General features: G+C 44.5%; 1 protein-coding gene across 1 annotated transcript in view; it reads left to right on the forward strand.

The window, feature by feature from the left end:
- The window catches only part of PKN2 (protein kinase N2), a 110,966-nt gene that overhangs the window by 68,011 nt on the left and 20,246 nt on the right, over positions 1 to 22,709 (forward strand). Inside the window, exons 4-8 of the mRNA XM_044301530.1 lie at positions 6,097 to 6,251; positions 6,988 to 7,108; positions 8,246 to 8,391; positions 13,557 to 13,770; positions 19,409 to 19,594. Of these exons, the coding sequence (XP_044157465.1) occupies positions 6,097 to 6,251; positions 6,988 to 7,108; positions 8,246 to 8,391; positions 13,557 to 13,770; positions 19,409 to 19,594 (822 nt within the window). The remainder of the gene's footprint in view (positions 1 to 6,096; positions 6,252 to 6,987; positions 7,109 to 8,245; positions 8,392 to 13,556; positions 13,771 to 19,408; positions 19,595 to 22,709) is intronic.

The following is a 22,709-nucleotide window of genomic DNA, read 5'->3' on the forward strand; positions in this document are numbered from 1 at the left end:
CCTATCCTTGTTCGTAATGCGGAAAAAAAATGGGACACTTTCTATGTTTTTGCAGAACGGATATATGAACACGGAATGCACACGGAGTAACTTCTGTTGGTTTTGCGGACCCATTGGAATAAATGGTTCCGCAAAAGAAACGAAACGGACACGGAGAGAAAGTACATTTGTGTGCATAAGCCCAGAAAGCCTTTTTTTTTTTTTTTTTTTATGCAATTTTGGAATGAACGCCTTGATATCTCCTCCCCCAGTGATTGTTTATCCCCCATACGGAGGAGATGATTGCTGTATGAAAATGTAGCTGAAAGAGCAGGCAATTATCGGGGTTGACTGGTTCATTGCCCTGAGGGTCGGCCCTTGTACGTACACCCTTGAGGCAGTTGCACAGGCACGAACCATTCATTCCCTAGATTTGCCTGATCTTTGGCCTGAGGTAGAGCTGCATTTACATGCCGCACTCATCCCTTCTGCATGGGAGATGAACTACAGCTACTGCAGTCTCCCGTCCCCACGAGGTGCTGCCCACGGACATCTGATGACTAAAAGATGCAGTCACCTGATGAACGAGGGATCGGCGGCGCCAGTGCTAACTCTCAGCCCCGATAATTTCCCCCGTCGTAGGCCCGCATAAAAGGGTCTTGTTCATCCTCCAAAACTACCAGTTACGATTGCTCAGTAACGAGCAACCAGTGCTGATAATTGGCCGGGGTGAACGAGCCTTTATGCTAAAGATACTTTTGTGGACATTTTGATCGGCCTTGAATGAAGCACCATCTGTACAAATGAGTCATTTGCGGTTTACGACGTGACTGTCCTTCATTTTAAGAGGAAATCAATGAGTGGATGCTTGGCTTTCTCTCCTGGGATTTCAGGATGAGACTGAACATGTTTTTTTTTTTCAGTTTTTTATTTCTGTTTATTGTGTTCTTTTATTAGTAATGCAGATTATTAGCGGCCTATTATGAAACAAGGATTAGGAGAACCTGTCGGCATGAAATGCAGTGCAATCTGCTGCCGGTGGCATGTTATAGAGCCGGAGGAGATGAGCAGATTGATATATAGTTTTAATATTTAAAGGGAACCTAAACCTTTTACTGAAATCACGGTTGGTGCACCTGTGCTTCTCAGGTCCGTGTGCGGAGCATGGATCCTATGTAGTTTCTGTGAATCCGTACTCCACATGCTGGAAAAGCTGAGCCGATGGAAGCTGTAGTGCTCCGAACAGCGCTGCTGGACCGTCCATGCTTTCAGCAAAGGTTTATGTCCCCTTTAAGCCTCTGCACTTTCTCTGCTTAGGTGTCGGGCAGTCCCATCATTCACTGACTGCTTACTCCGCTTGCCGAAGCATACAGAGAATGGCAGTGACGGAGTAGTACCGGCGCCCACATCACTCCTAAGCACAGAAATGTAAACGCACAAATTTTACTGATTTGGGGGGTACGATCTCTCCTTGGAGAGAGCGCCTTAATTGGCGTGAGAAGGCTTCTAGGTCATACATGCTCCTCATGAATTCTGGGAAGAAAGGAGTTCATTTGCATCCCTCCTAACAAGCTCGGCCTCAAATGTCACCAGATGTAAGGCAGCTATCCTAGAAGTCAATGTTTGACCCTTTTAAATAGGCCTTTAAACATGACTCGGCTATTAAATAAGACAGCATCTCATCTGCAGACAGCTGTTTTAGGCTGATTGCCCCTCATCGGTACATAGGACAGAGTACTGGCTTAAAGGGTTTCTGTCACCAGATTTAACCCTATTAAGCTAGCTGACATTGGCGATGTGCATGTTCCTGCTCCTAGAGGCTCTGTTCTCCCACCTTTTGTTGCCTCCCTCCAAGTCCTAATTGACAGGGCCAGGCAGCGCTTGCATCCGTCTGCCACCCCTGTGTTTTGGTGACATCTCGCGCCGTTCAGCATTAAGCGCAGGTGCGGTGAGAGAAAGATGCTCACAGTCTGCCAGCTTTCTCACCGCGCCTGCACCGAATACTGAACGGACTTGGAGGGAGGCGACAAAGGTGGGAAAACGGAGCCTCTAGGAGCAGGGGGACAACGCCCCCTCCCCACCCCGCATATTATAAAAGTTAGATTCCTGACGTAATGGGGGCATAGATAAAAGTAGGAATAGGCTAGTTAGGTTTAGCTGACATTAGCACATCGCTAATGTCAGCTAGCTTAATAGGGTTAATTCTGCTGACCCAATCCCTTTAAAATGGGTCGAACATTGGCTTATAGGATAGCTGCCTTATATCTGGTGGCATTAGAGGCCGAGCTTGTTAAGAGCTCATTTAGATCCATTTCTTCCAAGGTTTACTGAATCTTTTCCCATAAAACTATATATATCAATCCGCTCGGCTCCTCCTGCTCTATAAGTGGTGCTTTCAGATTGCATTGCATTTTTAGGTGACAGGTCCCCTTTGAAGTACACATCTACATATGACTGAGGCTCTAGAGACTCAAACTGATGTAAAGTAGAAATGACTTCATTACCCGTAGCAACCTATCGGAATCCACATTTTATATATATATATTTTTTCTGCTCCTTTAGGAAATGAAAGGTGGAATCTGATTGGTTGCTATAGGCAACTAAATCAGGTTTACTTTACACCAGTTTGATAAATGACCCCCATTGTATATAGAGATTTCCAAGTTTGAAGATTTCTTTTACGTATGAATGTTTTTCTTTGTGTGCTGTGGATTTTCTTTCCCTGATGCCGGCCGTGTATCTGTATGGATGAATATACGTAAACGATAATCTCTGTGTAATCCAGCATAAATCTTCATACACTCGAATTAAAATAAACCGAGAAAAGGTAGCTTCTTCCCACAAGAGTCCGAGCTGGGCATTGGATGATTTGGATTACACGGCCTTGTGTTTTTTTTTTTTTTTTTTTAAGTAGTTCACAAGGTTTGTTACATTCGTGCTTTTTTTTTTTTTTGCACGTAGGTTTTTAAGATTCAGTCCCATCCAAGTTTTTTTTACAGCATCTCTGCCTAATTTCGTTGAAAGGCCATCTGTCAGCAGTTTTGTACCTATGACACTGTCTGACCTGTTACATGTGCACTTGGCAGCTGAAGACATCTGTGCTGGTCCCATGTTCATATGTGTCCACATTGCTGAGAAAAACTATGTTTTAATATATGCAAATGACCCTCTAGGAGCAACGGGGGCGTTACCGTTACACCTAGAGGCTCTGCTCTCTCTGCAACTGCCGCTCCCTCTCCGCTTTAATTTTAGCAGAAGTCAGGGCCAGGCGTCATCACGTTTTAAACTGCCTGGATCTGTGGGTTAAAGTGTAGATGGCGCAACAGTTCCAGAGAGCAGAGCCTCGGTGTAACTGCAACGCCCCCGTTGCTCCTAGAGGCTCATTTACATACATTTTTCTCAGAAGTGCAACATGGGACCAACACCGATGCCTTCAGCTGCCAAGCGCACATGTAACAGGTCAGGCTACTTTCACACTCGCGTTTGGTGCAGGTCCGTCATTGAGCTGCACAGACGGATCCGTTCAGGTTATACAACCGTCTGCATCTGTACAGAACGGATCCGCTTGTATTATCTGTAACATAGCCAAGACCGATCCGTCTTGAACACCATTGAAAGTCGATGGGAGACTGATCTGTTTTCTATTGTCAGATCCGTCCCCAGTGACTTACATTGTGTGTCAGAACAGATCCTTTTGGCTCAGTTTCGCCAGACGGACACCAAAGCGGAATGGAGACTGATCGGAGGCAAACTGATGCATTCTGAGCGAATCCTTTTCCATTCAGAATGCATTAGGGCAAAACTGATCCCTTTTGGACCGCTTGTGAGAGCCCTGAACGGATCTCGGAAACAGAAAGCCAAAACGCCAGTGTGAAAGTAGCCTCAGCCAGTTTCAAAGGTACAAATCTGCTGACAGATGCCCTTCAAATCCTGAAATTTGGGTCTGACTAAACCCCTTCTTATGACTCCAACCTGGAATTTTGAGCCGTAGGATTCTAACTACTGAAGAACTACTTTAGCGGCCCCTATGCCATGTAGGGGACCAGTGTGTGGACTATACAGATGCTGTATGAGGCCTCCATTGGCTTAGTTTAAAGAAGCAAATGACTTGAACTTTCAGAAATTGGCACCAGTGCTTGGCTGTTTTTAGGGAGCCTGTTCTGGAGATGTGTGGGACCAACATCTGGGACCTGCTCTTATCCGACATCAGTCAGTTATTGGAAACAGTCCAAACTAGGGCTGCGACTATCGACCTATTTTTGTAATCGAGTACTCTAATAACAAAAAAACTAAGTAAGAGTTTTTTTTTTTTAAAGAAAAATAAGAAAAACTCATCCGCCCCCTCAGTGCCACCAGCTTGGGTGACACCCCCCCGCGCCCCCCCCCCCCTTCCTTACTAGCTATTTCTCCAGCGCCAGTGAAATAAAATACTTACCTCTCCTGTAGGGGCGCCACTCCACGGCTCCTTCATCTTCTCCGCGCGCTGCACGTCCTGACGTCACACACAGTCAGGTCAGAGTGCACCCTTATGTGACAGGAGGACAGTGCAGCGCGGGTGACGACGAAGCGGTGACTAATAGCAAGCGCTTCACTCCCAGTCTGTGGTCACATGATTGATTGATTGATTTATTTTTTTGTGTGTCAATCGAGTTATCGTTTCAGCCCTAGTCCAAACATTCCCGATAAATCCCAGATCGTTGTCAGAGGTGTGATATCTGGACTTACTTGCAGCAACTAGTAGTGAGTGAAACCGGTTCGAACTACTGTATCCGAACCTGATTAGTTTGAAAACTTCATTAACAATATAGCCGCCGTACTACCGTAAAATGAATGGGCTGCGCGGAGGCCTTTGCGATCTTGCTGCAAATATCAGGACACTTGCTTTGTCTCGCGTCTATGATGTGACACTTTGGTTATGTGCATAAATGACCGTGTCAAAAGCTGAACTGTGCTTCGATAATGCGTTCAGCTTCGGATTTTTGACTGTCCTTTATGCACATAACCGAAGTGTCACATCATAGACGCCAGACGAAGCAAGTGTCCTGATATTTGCAGCAAGATCGCAGACTATACATTTAGCGGAAGTTTGGAGGCTATATTGTAAATTAAGTTTTCAAACTGCTGTATCCGAAACCCATTTCGCTCAACACTAGCAGCAACCACTTCCTCTATATGGAGACAAATGATCACGACCGCGATCATTCCTCCTTGTGAAGATTCAGTGTTTGCTGGTGGCACATACCTGTTAAGGCTACTTTCACATCAGCGCTATTTTCCTATCCGGTATTGAGGTCCGTCAATGGGGACAAAACTGAACTGAACGGAGTGCACCAGAATGCGTTCAGTTTGGGTACGTTCCCATGCCGGACAGAAAAAATGCAGCAAGACTGATCCGACATGAAACACAATGTAAGTCAATGGTGCCGGATCCGTTTTTCTCAGACGCACAAGAAAACTGACCCGGCACCCATTGACTTACAATGATTTTAGTGCCGGATCCATCATGGCTATTTTAGAGATGCCACAACCGGATCCGTTCATAACGGATGCAGCCGCTTGTATCATCACGACAGAAGCTTTTTTTGCTGATCCATGACTGATCCAGCAAGAACACAGATGTGACAGTAGCCGCCTTCCACAGGACGATGTGCTGTCAGCGATGATTGTGTGTGCAGGAAAGATATGATCACTCCGATGAATGAGCGTTTATACTTCCCTGATTCATTGCTCCGATCCTCCGCCCATGTAAAAGGACCTTGAAGAGGCATTTTGACCTGACCTTACCCGTCTAGCAAGGTGAAGCTTTCCATGCTTGTGCAGCTTTCTTTTGGTTGCCCGGGGCACTTTCTGGTGTCTTGTATGGCTTAGAAGCCGTCCTTTCGGAGTCCAGCTCCTGTTTGTACTGCAAATCTTAACCGCTCATTGAGCATATTTACTTTCTACTTAGCTGTCTTTCTTTTTTATTTATATATATTTTTTTCCTTCTTTTGTTCCATGAGCTTGACACTTTTATTAACCTCTTCCGCTGGAAAACGAGTGACGTAAAATCCGTAATGTATGGGACCAGATCCTGTAAATGGAAAGTTTTATAATCATTGATACGTTTGACACTTGCAGATTGTCCCAAAACACCAGACACTCCAAAAAGCGACTCCGGCTCATCTGCAAGCAACGGAAGGCTGAGGGCTTTGCAGAAGCAGTTAGACATTGAGCTGAAAGTGAAGCAGGGAGCCGAAAATATGATTCAGACATACTCAAATGGGCCCTCAAAAGTAAGTCAAGATGTGATTGGGTGTATGATACCGAAAGTATAGGAAATATTTCATGTCAGTTTGGCAGCCAGTGGTTCAGTGATGTACACCTACAATAGGTCCCCGTCCCCCCCACCTCCTTACTGCCCAGCTTCCTGAAATTCCAGATACTTATATTATGGTCATGGAATATGGGTCACAGAAGAAGCAGCTGTCAGCAACTGTGTCATTAGTCTTTTAGGCGGACGCCGCGGGAGTGCTGCTATCTCTCACCATCGGCTCATGCCAGACCACATTCCTGTTAAAATGATAGCGATACAGATGGAACGTCATCGATGATCTGGGCATTGTGGAAGGATGGCTCTAGAGGTGTACATGCTCATGTTCCTTGTCACGAGGCATCGTATTTATCTGGAATGTGGTACCTGGTACATTGTAGGAAGGATGTTCTCTGATGTGAACACAATTTTTAATTAAAGGGAGTCCATGTGCAGTTTTGCTGATGCAAAACTGCTGACAGACATGGGCTGGGACTGGAGGTAATGCATGCCGCCTCTTCTTGCTTTTTAGTCAAGGGATTGCTGCAAAATGAACTGAGTGCCGCAGCGCTGCTCCTGTGGAGGCACTGGGGGCCGGGCTGCAGCGCTTCAGACTCAGAGACTATCGCTGTCTCTAGACGAAGGAAAGGTGATTTTTGCCTGTGATCGTTGTGTAAAATACTTCCGTAGTTCATTATCAAATGTCCTTCTCTCTGCAGGACAGAAAGATGCTTGGCACTGCCCAGCAAATGCTTCAAGACAGCAAAACAAAGATTGAAGTCATACGCATGCAGATCCTTCAAGCCATGCAGCAGACCAATGAAACCTCCTTTGACACTGGTAAAGCTTTAGAAAACTGTACATACTAGATGTTTGGCTGTCTAGTCGAGAGCAGTGTCTCTTCTGCAGTAATGGAGGTTTCTGTCCTCACACTGGAGAAATTATCAGTCATTAATGAATTAAATGATGAAAGTTTGCATGGGTTGATTACTCATGAGTAGTGTTGACCGAACTTAAAACACAAGTTTGCTCAACACTGCTCTTGAGTATCGGTGGCATTTTGCTGCGCGTGATTGGTGTTCGTTCTATTGCGGAGACCCACCATCATATCACAAGAACAAAGGGACAGAGTCAGGCTGGGCAAAACTGACACAGGGATTTAAAGCCGTTTTGGCATATCCCCAACGTGGCCACAACTGTGGAGGGAATCATACTTTCCTGATCCCAGCTGCTGGGCTTGGCAGCTCTGACGCTACTGCAGATATCTGTTCTCCACACATCATGATCCGGTTTGATGTCACTCGGTTGCTGCAGCGGTGACATATCTCCCATGCATCACACGACACATTGAGAGCGCATCTCCGCTGCAGTGGCCGTATGACCCACGTTAAACCGGATGTTGACGCGGGGAGAATAAGGATCTGCAGAGGCAGTGGGAGAGCAATGGAGCCAGAACACAGAGATTGGGATCAGAAATGTATGATCTCCCTCCACAGGTCCGACCACGCTAGGTGTTCTGCCCAAACTGCCTTCAGGGTGAACAACCTCATAAAAAAAATAATAATACCAAAGGGTTCCTGTGTGATCCTCTGCTCCCTTAGGACTTGCACTCAGCTTAACGTTTGAGGACTTGAGACACCTGTATGGAAATTCTTCCATAGGGGTGTTAGGTCATATTTGCTACCAACCTCTTGCAGTAACCGTGGTGTGGTTAACGTGGCTTGACAGCACATATCATACCAAAAGGGTTCACACGGAAGAACGGCCTAAATACCAAGGCATTCAAACTACAAAACCGCAGCAAAAGTCCGAGGGTCAACCTTTGGATTACTGCTCCGAATTCTGCAGATGATGCACAAGGAATTTATCCGACATGTATTTTCTGGGACGTAAACATACCCTAAATCTTCTCCTTTTGATTAATTTGAGCATAGGGCCATTTCTTATTTATCTAATGCTGTTTTTCAATGCTTTCAGCAAAACCTGTGATTAGTCCTCTTGAGCTCCGAATGGAAGAATTGCGGCATCATTTTAGGATAGAGTTTGCAGTGGCAGAAGGCGCTAAAAACGTTATGAAGCTGCTAGGATCTGGGAAGGTTACAGACAGGAAGGCCCTCACTGAAGTAAGTTCTGCGTCTTTGTGGAGGACATGGTAAGACGGTACAAGCTTGCAGCAGTCTTGATTTTTCCTGATATTGTTACACGCTCAGCACTGCGGCTTAGTCATGGTTAATACACAGTACGTCAGGATTTGACAGCTCAGGCACAGTTGGGTTTGGCGTTTTTCTTGGGTGGAGTAGTGTTTGATTTTTCAAGTTTATTTTAGGTGAGGTCCCTCCCACCGCTTGCAGACAGCTATATGATAAAGCACCTTTACTTTATAAGCAGCTTATGTGATCCTTTTAATGAAAATCATGTAGTGTGACACATGCATTTTTTATTTTTTTATTTTTTGTGAGCGATTTATATGTCTTTTGTTTGGCAATTATCCCGTGAGTAAATGTTACTGTGAATACCAGCATTAGATCCGGAGCACAATGTCCAGGAGCCCCAGGTAAGGTTTACACCCACCGCTGCGAATGCCGAGACCTTTTGTCAAATAAAAATAGTTCTAGGAATGTCTTTGAGCGCGTTTTGTGCACAGTGTCACCTGTAAAAGCCGCACACAGGTGGGCTTCTTTATTTTTCTTTCTGAGGGGGGTTATCTAGACTTTTCTGCAGTTTCACAAATTCTGCTCTTGGTCTAAATCTGTTGCAGTGTTCCACCTGCAGACTATCTTCAAAATCATCGCTCATATGAACGCTTGTTAGCGATGATCTGGCAGTGTAATACCGCCGCCAATTATTGGAGTCTTTCAACATGTTTAAAAATCCGCATTTGTCGGCGGAAGATCATGCCATGTAATCACAATCTGCTGCCGGCAAGTCGGTATGGGGACGAGCGATGCCATTAGTGATAGATAGCATTAGTCTGCATGTAATAGCAGTGGTCTCCCCCGCTAGCGAGCAGGTGATTGCCGGGAAGGAACACATCCATCCCAACAATCGCCTGCAGACTATGCCGGGAATCGGCTGGGCAAAAAAACGATGTGTGCAACTTTACGGCCAAGACTCAGCATATATTTGCCAGCTAGCGGCCGAATCTCTGCCCGGCCCCCATTATAGTCGAGGGGTATGGCTGGAAGGCGGTATTATCCAGCATTACCGGATCCGGAGTTCCCTGCCAAAAGTGTAAAACTATCCTGAGCAATTCACCAGTTTCACATACAGTTGCACTTCTAAATGCGTAGATAAGATAATGCATTGAAACTGCAATGCAAATTCCCAGTGTGAACCAGGGCAACATTTTTTATAAAATCCGCACCAAAAACTGCAAGTAACACATGCGGTTTTTGGTGCAGAAATCCACCCCCAAAAAAGTGTGGGTTTTCTGCACCTGTGGGCAGGTAGCTAAAAGGGTGGTTTCTATTATCAACATATATCCCCTAACCACGGTATAGTTGATCCCTGGGAGTCCATTCCAACCAGTCACAAGAACAGGGGTAGTCCTCCAAGTATCTTCTGTGATTGGAGTGGTGAGCGTTCATGCGTGACCACCGCTCCGTCCACTGCTAAGGGACTGCCTGCGATGGCAATGCCTTGTACTTTGCATCCCATAGAAGTGAATGGAGTGGTGGACATGCATGCACATTAGAGCCCCATTCACCCAGAGGCCCAGTTTTTGTGGTTTCAGGTTAGAAAAACATTACTCTTCCATTTACCTACAGCGATGAGAGCGGCGCAGTTTCTGGAAGCAAGGGGCCATATTTCTCCCACAATGTCCTTCAATGTTCTTATTGCTTATCCTACCACTAGAAATATCATCGTAATAATGACCATAGGTTTGCTTTTCAAGCTGCCCCAATATCGCTGGACATTGTGGATGTGTATAGAACACTGATGAATGTGGCATCCATGGGCATGTGGAGGACTAACGTCCTTTTACGTCTGTAGAGGGTATTGCTGCTTTTCTCTATGGACTGCAGAATGCCCCCAGCCACCAGTTGTAGTCAGTACTATGGATGTATATTTAGCTGGCTCCATATGGGGATGTAGAGATTAGAAACTGGTTAATGCAATTATGATAAAAAAAAAAAAGATATTTAGGACCTCATCAGGCTAGGTCATCAGTATCAGATTAGCAGGGGTGCAAAACCCGGGACCCCCGCCCATCAGCTGTTAGAAGTGGCCTTGAGCACTGCATCCTCTTCCTTGGCCAGTGACATCACTGTACATCGGCCACGTGGCCTAGTTGCAGCTCAGCCCTATTCACGTTAATGGGGCTGAGCTGCAATACCAAGCACTGCCACTATAAGATGTACGGCGCTGTCCTTGGAAAGCTGTCGGGAGAGACTGCATGGCTCACCATAGGTCCGGAGAGCACAGCTGATCCCTGTAACAGCTGGACCCCTGATGTGATAATGATGACCTATCCCGAGGATAAGTCCTCCTTTATCTTTTCCAGGATAATTCCTTTAAAGTCATCCCACGGGCAAAATGTTTGGTAAGGCTACTTTCACACTTGCCGCAGCGTTATCCAGCAAGCAGTTCCGTCGCGGGAACTGCCTGCCGGATCAGGCAATCTGATCTGTACTTCCTGATCCTGGTGTAACGTGCAGTCAATGCCAGGGAAGGCCCACTCAGCCGATCATTGGGTTAGATTGGACTCCACTGCAGCCAGTCATTGGCTGAGCCGCCTTTCCTGTCATTTCCTGCATGTTCAGACAGGACCAGGAAGGGAGAGGTCAGTGGAGGATCAGCATGCTAAAAGGATGCATAAGGCCTTATGTACATGACAGTGAATAATGGCCGTGTGATGGCCGTTTAAGGGTACTTTCACACTAGCGTTTTTCTTTTCCGCCACTGAGTTCTGTCCTAGAGGCTCTATACTGGAAAAGAACTGATCCGTTTTATCCCCATGCATTCTGAATGGAGAGTAATCCGTTTAGGATGCATCAGGATGTCTTCAGTTCAGTCTTTTTGACTGATTGGGACAAAGATAAAACCGCAGCATTCTACAGTTTTATCTCCGGCCCAAAAAAAACTGAACCCTTGCCTGAATGCAAGGGTTAGTTGGGAATGTATTCGTGCCGGATCCGGTATTCAAAATACCGGAATGCCGGATCCACATGCGCAGACCGAAAAAATCTAAAAAATAAATAAATGCCGGATGCGTTTTTGCGGATGACACTGGAAAGACGGATCCAGCATTTCAATGCATTTGTAAGACGGATCAGGCATTTTTCAGACTGATCAGGATCCTGATCAGTCTTACAAATGCCATCAGTTGGCATACGTTTTGCCGGATCTGGCAAGTGTGAAAGTAGCCTAAGTAACGTCCGTCACACGGCCATTTTTAGCACCAATAAAAGTCTATGGGGCTATTCACATGGCCGTTTTTTTTAATGGCCAGTGAATAGCATCCGTCCAAAAATAGGACATGTCCTATTTTTGGCAGTTTCCACGGCCAGACGGACCCCATTTAAATCAATGGGACCGTTTTTAACGGCCGATTGACTGGAGTGCAGCCGTCCTGTTCAGTGAAGAGAGAGACTGCTGCAGCGTGAGCAAGTTATTTTTTTTGTTTGTTTTTATTTATTTTTGTAAAATCAACAAAAAAACAGCGGTGGGCCATTATGGGGGCATTATTTAAACCATGGGGGAGATTATTTAACGGACATGAAAAATGGATGCAAAACAGACATTAAAAACGGACGCATGGCCAGAAAATAGATGCACGCACTGATGTAAAATGGCCATAAAAAACTGACAGTGTGTCCGTTTTTAACAGACGGGTTTTTTTTTTTTCACGGTCGTGTGCATGTAGCCGAACAGTTTGTTTAGATGCTTAAACATTTTTCTAGGTGTTAGACTTTTTTTTTTTTCTTTGTCATTTTGGATCCTGCAGTGTACATTCCAAAAATTTCCGTTTCTAAGAGCATTCGCTGTGTAATGCTGCAGTGCTTGCCAGAGCGCATTACTTCTCAGCGGAATAGCCCTGAAGGAAGCATTATGTAATTACTTGGGGAAATGTAGACGACATACATTAGGATTAAGATTCCTCAGCATTTCTTCAAGTCGTGCACATAAAAGCTGCAAGTTATGTCCTTCTAGTAAAAGTACTATTTATAGTAGTATCATTACCTTATAATGTGCAGTCCGCTGGGGGTTGTCTCTCCTACTGCATTGCTGATCTGCGAGTCATCAGGCGCTGTGCACCTTGCTATTCATCAGCTCCACGGGAGTGGTGACTTGTTTCTGTAGAAAGATCAGTCCAGATTTGTATGCCTCATGACTATGAATATGAAACCTAGCTGTACGGACACCGATGTCGTCCTACTCCTGTTCAACTTTACTCACATGAAGCATCATTTTGTGTGTGTGTCCCTTTGCCCCATCATAGTCACCTTTAAAGGGGTTATCCCACGATTAATGTAAAAAAATTAAAATCAGACATCATATAGGACATGACAGTCTCTTACTAACAAAGCTAGTACCAGCCCTGTACCTCACATGGATCCAGAGATCTCCCCATGTATAATTCCAATTGCTTTGCTGCATTTATATCTAGCTGGCAGCTCAGGGGACAAAGCTAAGGGTATGTGTCCTTTCTGCTGCAGCTATCCCTATCACAGCTCAGGGTATGTGTCCTTTCTGCTGCAGCTTTCTCCCTTTCACAGCTAAGGAGGTAGTCTAAGAATTTATCTGAGCATGTGCGTCCACCTGAGCAAGTTGGACAGAGAAATAAGAAAATGAACAAACAGCAGGTGGCGCTATACAGATACATTTTATTGACTAGCTCAGGGACTATACAATTTTTTTTTTATTACATGCAATTACAAAAGTATTCAGATCCAGGTGCTGGTTTGAAAACTGCTGAATGTTTTGTTTTTCGTGGGACAACCCCTTTAAGTTTGGAGCCACCATGGTGATCAACTAATTGCTTCAGATCCAGCGCCAAGACCCACCCCTTCCCCTCAAGCAAATAACTGGGGGAAGCCACAGCCAGCCAGACATTCACCCTGCAGAGAACATCTAGTTTAGTAGCATACGTCCGCCAGAACAATGGATGATTGATTATTTATAGTATTGTTTGCTTCAAAGATCTCGCAGAAGGTCTTTCAGGCCAATAGGTTCTAGGTCTTACTGACTTGAGAGGCTTGAACTGTCAGATGTCTTGGTTACATATATAATCTATATATATTTGCTCCATAAATGTTAATTCTAATGGGCTTTCTATGGTTTTCAGGCTCAGTCAAGATTTAATGAGTCTAGTCAGAAGCTGGACCTCCTGAAATATTCTCTAGAACAAAGGCTCAGTGAGCTCCCAAAAAATCACCCGAAAAGCAGTATCATCATAGAAGAGCTCTCAATGATTGCATCTCCAACGCTAAGCCCACGACAAAGTATGATCTCTACACAAAACAAGTACAGCACACTATCCAAGCCAGCCGCTCTAACAGGTAAACCTAAAAATCCTCATGGGTGGGAACGTATAACCTGCATAAGGGTACATTCACACGACCGTATTATTTTTTTTCCACATTTTGCGGAATAGAAGCGGACCCATTAATTCCTGTGGGTGAATAAAATGTGCGGACAAGATTCAGTATGTTGTCCGCATTTCTATTCCGCAAAAATATGAAGCATGTCCTACTATTGTCCATACAGATCGGTCCGCAGCACCATTCAAGTCAATGGATCTGTTTTTTGCGGATCCGTTTCCGTATGTTTGAAGGCCTTAGTAATTGTTTTTTTTTTTTACGGAAGACATAGGGAAGTAATTTTGTCTGCAAAATGCGGACACATTGTTCCGTTATTTGCGGACCGCAAATCGGAAAGGATTACACACATCGTGTGAATGTACCCTAACAAGGAGGAGATCTTCTAATGTGGCAATTATAGATTTTTCATTTTCATATTTTCAGACTGCTATGCATTTTTTTTTGGCAGAGGCAATTGGTTTTTGCCTAGGTGTAATGCAGCCTCCTGCCCCTAAGTGGTTCTTGTGATGCTTGGCATTTCTGAAATGAGCGGCTCAGAAACTAATTGGACCTCTGCTTTGTAGGGGCTGTCCACTTCTAATTTGGAATTCACTAATTGGGTGTATGAAAATGTTTTTTATATATATATATATATATAGAGGATCCTCACTACTTTGGCCAAAAGCGGAAGAGGCTATAAAGAGGCTCTGGAGGATCTGGTCTTTATTAAGCTGGCCATACACATTAGATGCATCTACACCTGCTGATTTTTCTAATATGTATGGGACTCTCCCTTCGTGGCAGATGTTGGGGACGATAAGGATTGAGCAACTGCCCAATCTCCTTGTTCTCTGGGAAATAAACTGCTTCTTCCACCTCTTCCTACTGAGGATACATGCATGCTCACCCGGCCTTACACAGACCAGTGTGAAAAAGACAAAAGTATATACAAATAAAGATATATATATATATATATTAGGGGTGTGCACCCTAGGTATATAAGGTGACGGGCGCCAAGAAAGTGGATTTAGAGGCCTGTTTGGAAGGAGGGTGATGAGGACAATAAACGGAAGGCAGCCAAATGGTCAAGGTATCGCCTATGCTAACCTACAGAAACACAAAAGACATTAAGACCTAAAAATGCTCAATAAGGGCACCCTAGAGAACAAGAGACCCCAAAAAGACTCATTCACTGGCGCCACTCCAAAGTTCTCAAATCCCTGATAAAAGGGGGGTGAAGAAAATAGGGGCTGTGTCCACAGTGGTAGTAGACAGGAGGATAGTCAGAAGTTTGACTGTCTTTACAGTGGCTTATCGCCACTTCTGACTATCCTCCTGTCTACTACCACTGTGGACACAGCTCCTATTTTCTTCACCCCCCTTTTATCAAGGATTTGAGGACTTTGGAGTGGTGCCAGTGAATGAGTCTTTTTGGGATCTCTTGTTCTCTAGGGTGCCCTTATTGAGCCTCTATTGAGCATTTTTAGGCCTTAATGTATTTTGTCTTACACAGACCAACCATTGATGTTGTGTAATGCTTTATTTCTCCTGTGGTGGCACTGTAGGGAAATTGAACACGTATTGGCAAGGTTAACTCACAGATTACAGCTGATTGCTTGGAGTCAAAGCACGAGGACACTTTTGACCAGCTTATTGTCAAGGTATCCTTCTCACAAGTGGGGAATGTCCAAAGCCGTGAACCCACTTGATTTATTTTATTTTTTTAACTGCTCTGCTAAAACGAAAGTTTTCTTTGGTTACTATAGACTACAAGGTCAACTTCTGCCTAATATGTTTCTTTATTCAGATTAGGGACCTGTTTTTGAGGTCTTTATCTTCAGTCTTACAGCCCAAGAAGACATGACAAGTTTGTTTTTCTGTCTTTTCCAGAGATTTGTCACCACTTATTGCTGATAATCCAAATCACAGCAGTAGTTATGTAATAAATGCCCTAGGTTGGTGGGCTGAAGAGCACCGCCATGAGCTGCAGACAGAAGTACATTATCTACTCACACTTGGTTTATTTTTATTTATTTTTTGCTTGAAAAGTAGTTTTTCTGTGGCTACGTTGTGGCCACATTAGTCATAATTGCCAAAATTGCAGTTGGTAAATTTGGGGCATGTAAGCTCCTCCTGAGAAACGCCACAAACCCCCCTGGGGCTCCCCAATTATGGGTTGGACTACTGAGCCCACCTATTCAGGGACAACCTGAAATTGTTGGGACCGTCTTTCAGTTTCAGTCCTGGTAACGTCAGGACTGTTGGCACCTATGACATTGGTGCTTTTGTCACTGGGGTCCAGATATTTGTTGTGAAGCAGCCACCTTGCTGCATGTCACTGTGTTGCCCTCTAAAAGCTGAACATCTCCAAACAAATGCAAAAATTATAGCTTGACCTCAATTAGAGTTCTCCTGTATAATGAATCCCCCCCCCCTTAAATTCCATCTTTGTTTTAACTGTTATTTTTGTTCAACAAGCACGTTTTCCATAGTTTTTTCTAACCCATCTGAGAAATATTCTGTACTTGTGCGCAGAGTGATCCTCGCTGCTCATCTTCCTTTTGAGACCTTCATGCAGTTTCTCCAGCAGAGTGTGTACACTGTGGGTTGTACATTTACAGACTATGTAGGTTAATTGGCTTCTGATTGGCATCTGACTAAATTAATCCTGCTGCATGGATTCATGTCCTAGCGGGGGGGCTTAGGTTGCAGCTGCGAGCACCATATACAGTCCTGATCTAAAGTTTAAGACCACTTGAAAAATGGCAAAAATATATATTTAGCCTGGCTGGATCTTAATAAGGTTCCAAGTAGAGCTTCAACAAGAAGATATGGGAGTGAGACAAAACATATTTTTGAGCATTTCAATTTAATGAAAACAATGAATAAACTGAAACAGGCTGTTTTTCCGCTGATCACCTCCCAAAAAAAACTAACCCCCCCCCCCCCCCCAAAAAAAAAAAAAAAAAAAAAAATGAAATCCAACTTCCAAACATGAACTCAGTAATGAGTAGCTCCGCCGTTATTTTTGTTTATCACTTCCAAAATTTGTTTCGGCATGCTTGATGCAAGCGTTTCCATGAGGTGAGTGGGAACATTTCTCCAAGTGGTGAAGACGGCCGCACGAAGGCCATCTACTGTCTGGAACTGTTGTCCATTTTTGTACTCTTCCCTTGCCATCCATCCCCAAAGGTTCTCAATTGGATTTAGATCAGGGGAACACACAGGATGGGCCAAAAGAGTGATATTATTCTCCTGAAAGAAGTCTCTTGTCCTGCGGGCATTGTGTACTGTAGCGTTGTCCTGTTGAAAAACCCAGTCGTTACCACACAGACGAGGGCCCTCAGTCATGAGGAATGCTCTCTGCAACATCTGGACATAGCCAGCGGCCGTTTGACGCCCCTGCACTTCCTGAAGCTCCATTGTTCCACTGAAGGAAAAAGCACCCCAGACCATTATGGCGTCCCCTCCACTGTGGCGCGTAGAAAACATCTCAGGTGGGATCTGCTTGTCATGCCAGTAACGTTGGAAACCATCAAGGTTACATTTTTTTCTCATCGGAGAATAAACGAGTCCAAACTAGCAGTTCTGTGGAGACTAGGTCTTTGAAGACTTTTTTGTTTGTTTTTTGAAGCCCTTCAGTCTCAGATGCCGTCTGATGGTTATTGGGCTGCAGTCAGCACCAGTAAGGGCCTTAATTTGGGTCGAGGATCGGCCAGTGTCTTGATGGACAGCCAATTGGATCCTCCGGCTCAGTGCTGATGAAGATGTTTTTGGGTCTTCTACTTGACCTTTTTTTGTTCCATAACCCTCAGGATCATTTAAGAAATTCCAAATGACTGTCTTACTGCGTCCCACCTCAGCAGCGATGGCGCGCTGTGAGAGACCCTGCTTATGCAGTTCAACAACCCGACCACGTTCAAAATGGGAGAGTTTTTTTGCCTTTGCCATCACAACGTGTGACTACCTGACAGAAAATGACAATGAATCCACATCTTTGCACAGATTTGGCCTTTTAAAGGCATGTGGTCCTAAACTTTGGATCAGCTGAAAAACAGCCTGAAACGTTTAATCGTTATTTTCAATTTATTGAATGTTCAAAAAATGTTTTGTCTCACTCCCATGTCTTCTTGTTGCATGTTGAAGCTCTACTTGGAACCTTGTTAAGCTCCAACAATGTAAAATAAGATTTTTTGCCATTTTTCAAGTGGTCTTAAACTTTTGATCAGGACTGTATGTAAATGATGCAGACTATTTGCTGTATGAAAGGGAGTCTGTCACCACTATATGACCATATACAGCACTTACATGGCGCTGTAGCACACCTATACATGATTCTAATGGTACCTTTTGTTATTTTCTTTAGACATCCAGAAGCAGGAAAAACTAAGTTTATTTCTCGCAAGTGCCCAGGGGCGGTGTTCCGTGTGTAGGTGCCCAGGCTGCCCTGCCTTTTTAACAGTTACTCCTCCCCACAGCCTCTGACTTTGCCCGCCCTCCTATTCCCTTGTATCATTGCTAGATCCGGCCGAGATCCCGCGCCTGCGCACTGCTTCGCCGGGGCATGCACACTGCAATGCCCATTTTGGGTACGGCATCAATTCAACTAGTGCGCATGCGCCAGCCGGCGAAGCAGTGCGCAGGCGCTGGATCTCGGCCAGACCTAGGGATGATGCAAAGGAAGAGGCTAGGGGAGGAGTAATGGTTAAAAAGGCAGAGCAGCCTGGGCACCTACACACGGAGCGCCGCCCCTGGGTACTTGCGAGTGCTTATTTGCATATGAAATGTCGTTTTTTTCCTGCTTCTGGATGTCTAAAGAAATAACAAAGGTACCATTAGAATCATGTGTAGGTGTGCTACAGCGCCAGGTAAGTGCTGTATATGATCATATAGTGGTGACAGACTTCCTTTAACATGTCAAATGTAACAAGTCTATGTCTTGCTAAAAGTTTTATATACAGTAATTAAAGGGGTTTTCTGAGATTTTGATACAGATCAGTATCTGATCAGTGGGGACCCCTGCATATCCACTGTATGAGAAGGCATTGGCGCTCGGCCTTCTCACACCTTATAAAGTACAGCGGCGTATGTTGTATATCGGCTGTGTTTGGTATCACGCTCAGCCCTAGTCGTTTGCCTTCTCAAACGGCAAATAGTCGGAGGTCCCTGGAGTCGGGAGATATTGATAACCTACCCAGAGAATAGGTAGTCAGTATAAACGTCTCAGAATACCCTTTTAAGCAACCTGCCAACGTGCCACTTACCAGTCAATTATGGCAGAAAACTGAACACACCAAGAGGGCGTCTGTATTCTTTTTCTTTAGACTATGTACATTTTATATGTTGTATTTAGCTCTTATGTGCCCATAATTGGCAAATGGGGGGATGCACTTTAGTGCCGAACATAGATCCTGTAGGTCTGATTTCCCAAACATTCTCGGACCAGTTTCATAGGAAGGCGATTGCTGGTATGTTTCATCATTTATCGATGGGGGTTCCAGGTATTGTATCCCCACCAATCTGATTTTGGGTAACCTGTCTTCCATTTGTAGAAACCAGAAAACCCTCTTATGAGAGTGTGTAGGCATCATTTCTTCTCATTGTTTGTATTCCTCAGGTACCCTGGAAGTCCGGCTCATGGGCTGCCAGGACATTCTTGAGAATGTCCCTGGTAGGTCGAAAGCAGCTACCGCAACCCTTCCAGGGTGGAGTCCAAGCGAGGCAAGATCCTCCTTCATGAGCAGGACAAGTAAAACTAAAAGTGTCAGCGGTCGGAATCTCCTGAAGACAGATGACTTTTCCAGTTCAGTAACTTTCTGTTTGTTATTGTCTCCTTCCATTTACATGATCTTGGCAAACTAATGTCTCATGATCACTGCGTTTATGGAAAAAGAGTTTCTAGCTGTCGGCCTTCAAGTTTCCATCATCTTTAATAGGATATAACCTTGAAGTGTGTTTGGAGAAATTGGCCGGTTTTACCTTTCCGTACTGACCTATAGCTTTTATAGCACTGTTACACCATCTTGTTATAGTCATAAAAGTTATTTGCATGTGGCGGTAAATGGTACGAGAACAACCATTACGTTTATTGTCGTTCTTATGCTTGAACCTTCTTGCTCCAATATTCATAAATCAGCTTCTAAAAGAACTTTAAATATACATTTAGTATAAGGTAAACTAATTTGTACACAACAAATAATTATGAAATTGTCTCATCCAGTGACCTCTTTAGATTGATGTTGGCTTGATGATCAGTGGTCATCACTGGGGGAAGCTGTGGAAAGATATAGGTGGTCATTTATTAAGACCGGCGTTTTAGACACTGGTCTTAATCCATGAGCTGGCGGTGTATCCACCGAAGTTATGTAGGGGCGCCAGCCTCTATATAGCTTTGGCGCATCCACGACCAGTCTAAATCTACATTAGCTTCCTTACTGGCGTAGATTTTGAACATTTTCTACGCCTAAAACTGGCATAGAAATATGATAAATGAGATGGGCCTGGTGGCCCATCCATGCTACTGCCCCTTTTTTAGAACTGGCTTGAGCAGGGGAAAAACAGGGGGAAAAAAATCAATCTGCAACAGATATACTCCAGAAAAATGGCGTATATCATTTAGTAAATAACCCTCATAGTTTTTAGTAATACATCCTGGCCAATACATGCATGAGCTACTTCAACCAAAGCTGCTCTTAGTTTGCAGTACTTTTCTTTGGGGGATCCTGAGTGGGGAACCTCGTTATACAATGTCCATAGGCCGTGGTGTGGGAAGGGGATGTCTTCATGACACAACACCTTGAATTCTCCTAAGAGAAACAATTTTGGAAATTTACTAATCAGGATAGCCATAATTCTTACAAAATTTGCTAAAAAAAAAAACATACATGCCTTTCACCACATTTAAATGTTTTAGATAATGTTCCGCCTTGTCTGACAATGGGATGTGGCTTAAGATGTGATAATGTGTGCCAAGAATGCACCAAAATCCTTGCAAAAAATTATGGAGCCCAGTAAGCTAATAGGTGGTATAAAGTTAGACTACATAGTCTAAAGATGCACCAAATATATCATCCGTCTCTCTAATAAATCTCGGGCATCTTTTAGACTGTGTAGTGTACATTTATGGAGTCTGAACCTTAGTCTGTATTACTGCCCCATTGACTGTCTTTGCACCCCTGCTCCTATAGACACACGTGATATGACGTGCCACTGAGCTAAGCAATGTTGCAGACTATAAGATGCGTTCCTATGAATAGGAAGCCAGGCTTTGCTCTGCTTCCATCCAGAGACCTATGGCCATGGCCGATCTTCAGAGGGAAACTGGGATAAGACATATTGAAATTCAAAGTTCACCATCTCACAGCAGATATTGGGGACTGTTGTATGGACACCATGCAGAGTAATCTAATGTACAGGCGAAACTCGAAAAATTAGAATATCGTGCAAAGTTCATTTATTTCAGTAATGCAACTTAAAGGGAATCTGTCACCTATTTTGAGCCTATAATACTGTTAACATGGCAATGTGCAATAAAGGACCTTCATTCCTGCGTGGGTCTTCTTACTTTTATTCAACTTTTCATTCAGATGAAAAAGCGATCTTTTGAATATGCAAATGAAGTCTCAAGGTGCCCAGAGGGGCGTTATTACTCTGCTCTAGTGCCCAGTAACGCCCCCTGCAGTGCCCAGCCCGCCTTTCTTCCAAGCCCAGCCGGCCTCCTAAGAAATAAATGTACTCCCACATCGTTGCCGAACTGCGCCGCTCCCTCCACTACGTCATTTAATTTATTCACTGCACCGTCCTCGCTTCCTCCTCTCTTTGCCTCCGCAGTATCGCTGACTGCTTGCGCCTGTACGATACTCCTGCTCCTGAGGGCAACCGCCTCAATAGTGTCACTGGGCATGCGCCGAGCCCAGTGACCTAATCAGAGCGCTGTTGCCTCAGGAGCCGGTGTATCGTACAGGCGGGGTTTCGGAGGCCAAGAGATGAGGAAGCAAGGACGGTGCAGTGAATAAATAAAATAACGCAGTGGAGGGGGCGGCACAGTTCGGCAAGGATGTAGGAGGACATTTATTTCTTAGGAGGCGTGCTGGGCACTGCAGGGGGGCGTTACTGGGCACTAGAGGAGAGGAATAACGCCCCTCTGGGCACCTTGAGGCTTAATTAGCATATCAGAAAGATCGCTTTTTCATCTAAATGGAAAGTTGAATAAAAGTAAGAAGACCCACGCTGGAATGAAGGTCCTTTATTGCACGTTGCTATGTTAACAGTATTATAGGATCAAAATAGGTGACAGATTCCCTTTAAAAGGTGAAACTAACATATGAGAGACTCATTACATGCAAAGCGAGATATTTCAAGCCTTTATTTGTTATAATTTGGATGATTATGGCTTACATCTTATGAAATCCCAAAGTCACAATCTCAGGTCCCCTTTGCTTGGGGGGTATGGATTACCGTATTTTTCGCCGTATAAGACGCACCTAGGTTTTTGGGGAGGAAAATAAGAAAACAAATATTTTTAACCAAAAGGTGTGCTGTGGGTTTGGTGGGTTTGGAACTAGGTGGTCTGAGGATGGCACTATTACTGGGGATCTGTGGATGACATGACACTGTTATGGGGGGATCTGTGGATGACTGACACTGTTATGGGGGGATCTGTGGATGACTGACACTGTTATGGGGGGATCTGTGGATGACGGACACTGTTATGGGGGGATCTGTGGCTTGCACTGTTATACATGTGTCATCCACAGACCCTCCCAGCCCATAACTGTGCCATCCACAGATCCCCCGCCGCTGCAGTATACTAATATAATATGTCTTATTCAATTAATAGTTATTAAATATGCCTCTTTATTCCTAATAGTACCTTAAATCCTAAGCGCTTCAGTACAATGCCGGCAGGCCGGTCAGCC

The sequence above is a fragment of the Bufo gargarizans genome, chromosome 7, assembly GCF_014858855.1.
Source record: "Bufo gargarizans isolate SCDJY-AF-19 chromosome 7, ASM1485885v1, whole genome shotgun sequence".
NCBI classification, from domain to species: Eukaryota; Metazoa; Chordata; class Amphibia; order Anura; family Bufonidae; genus Bufo; species Bufo gargarizans.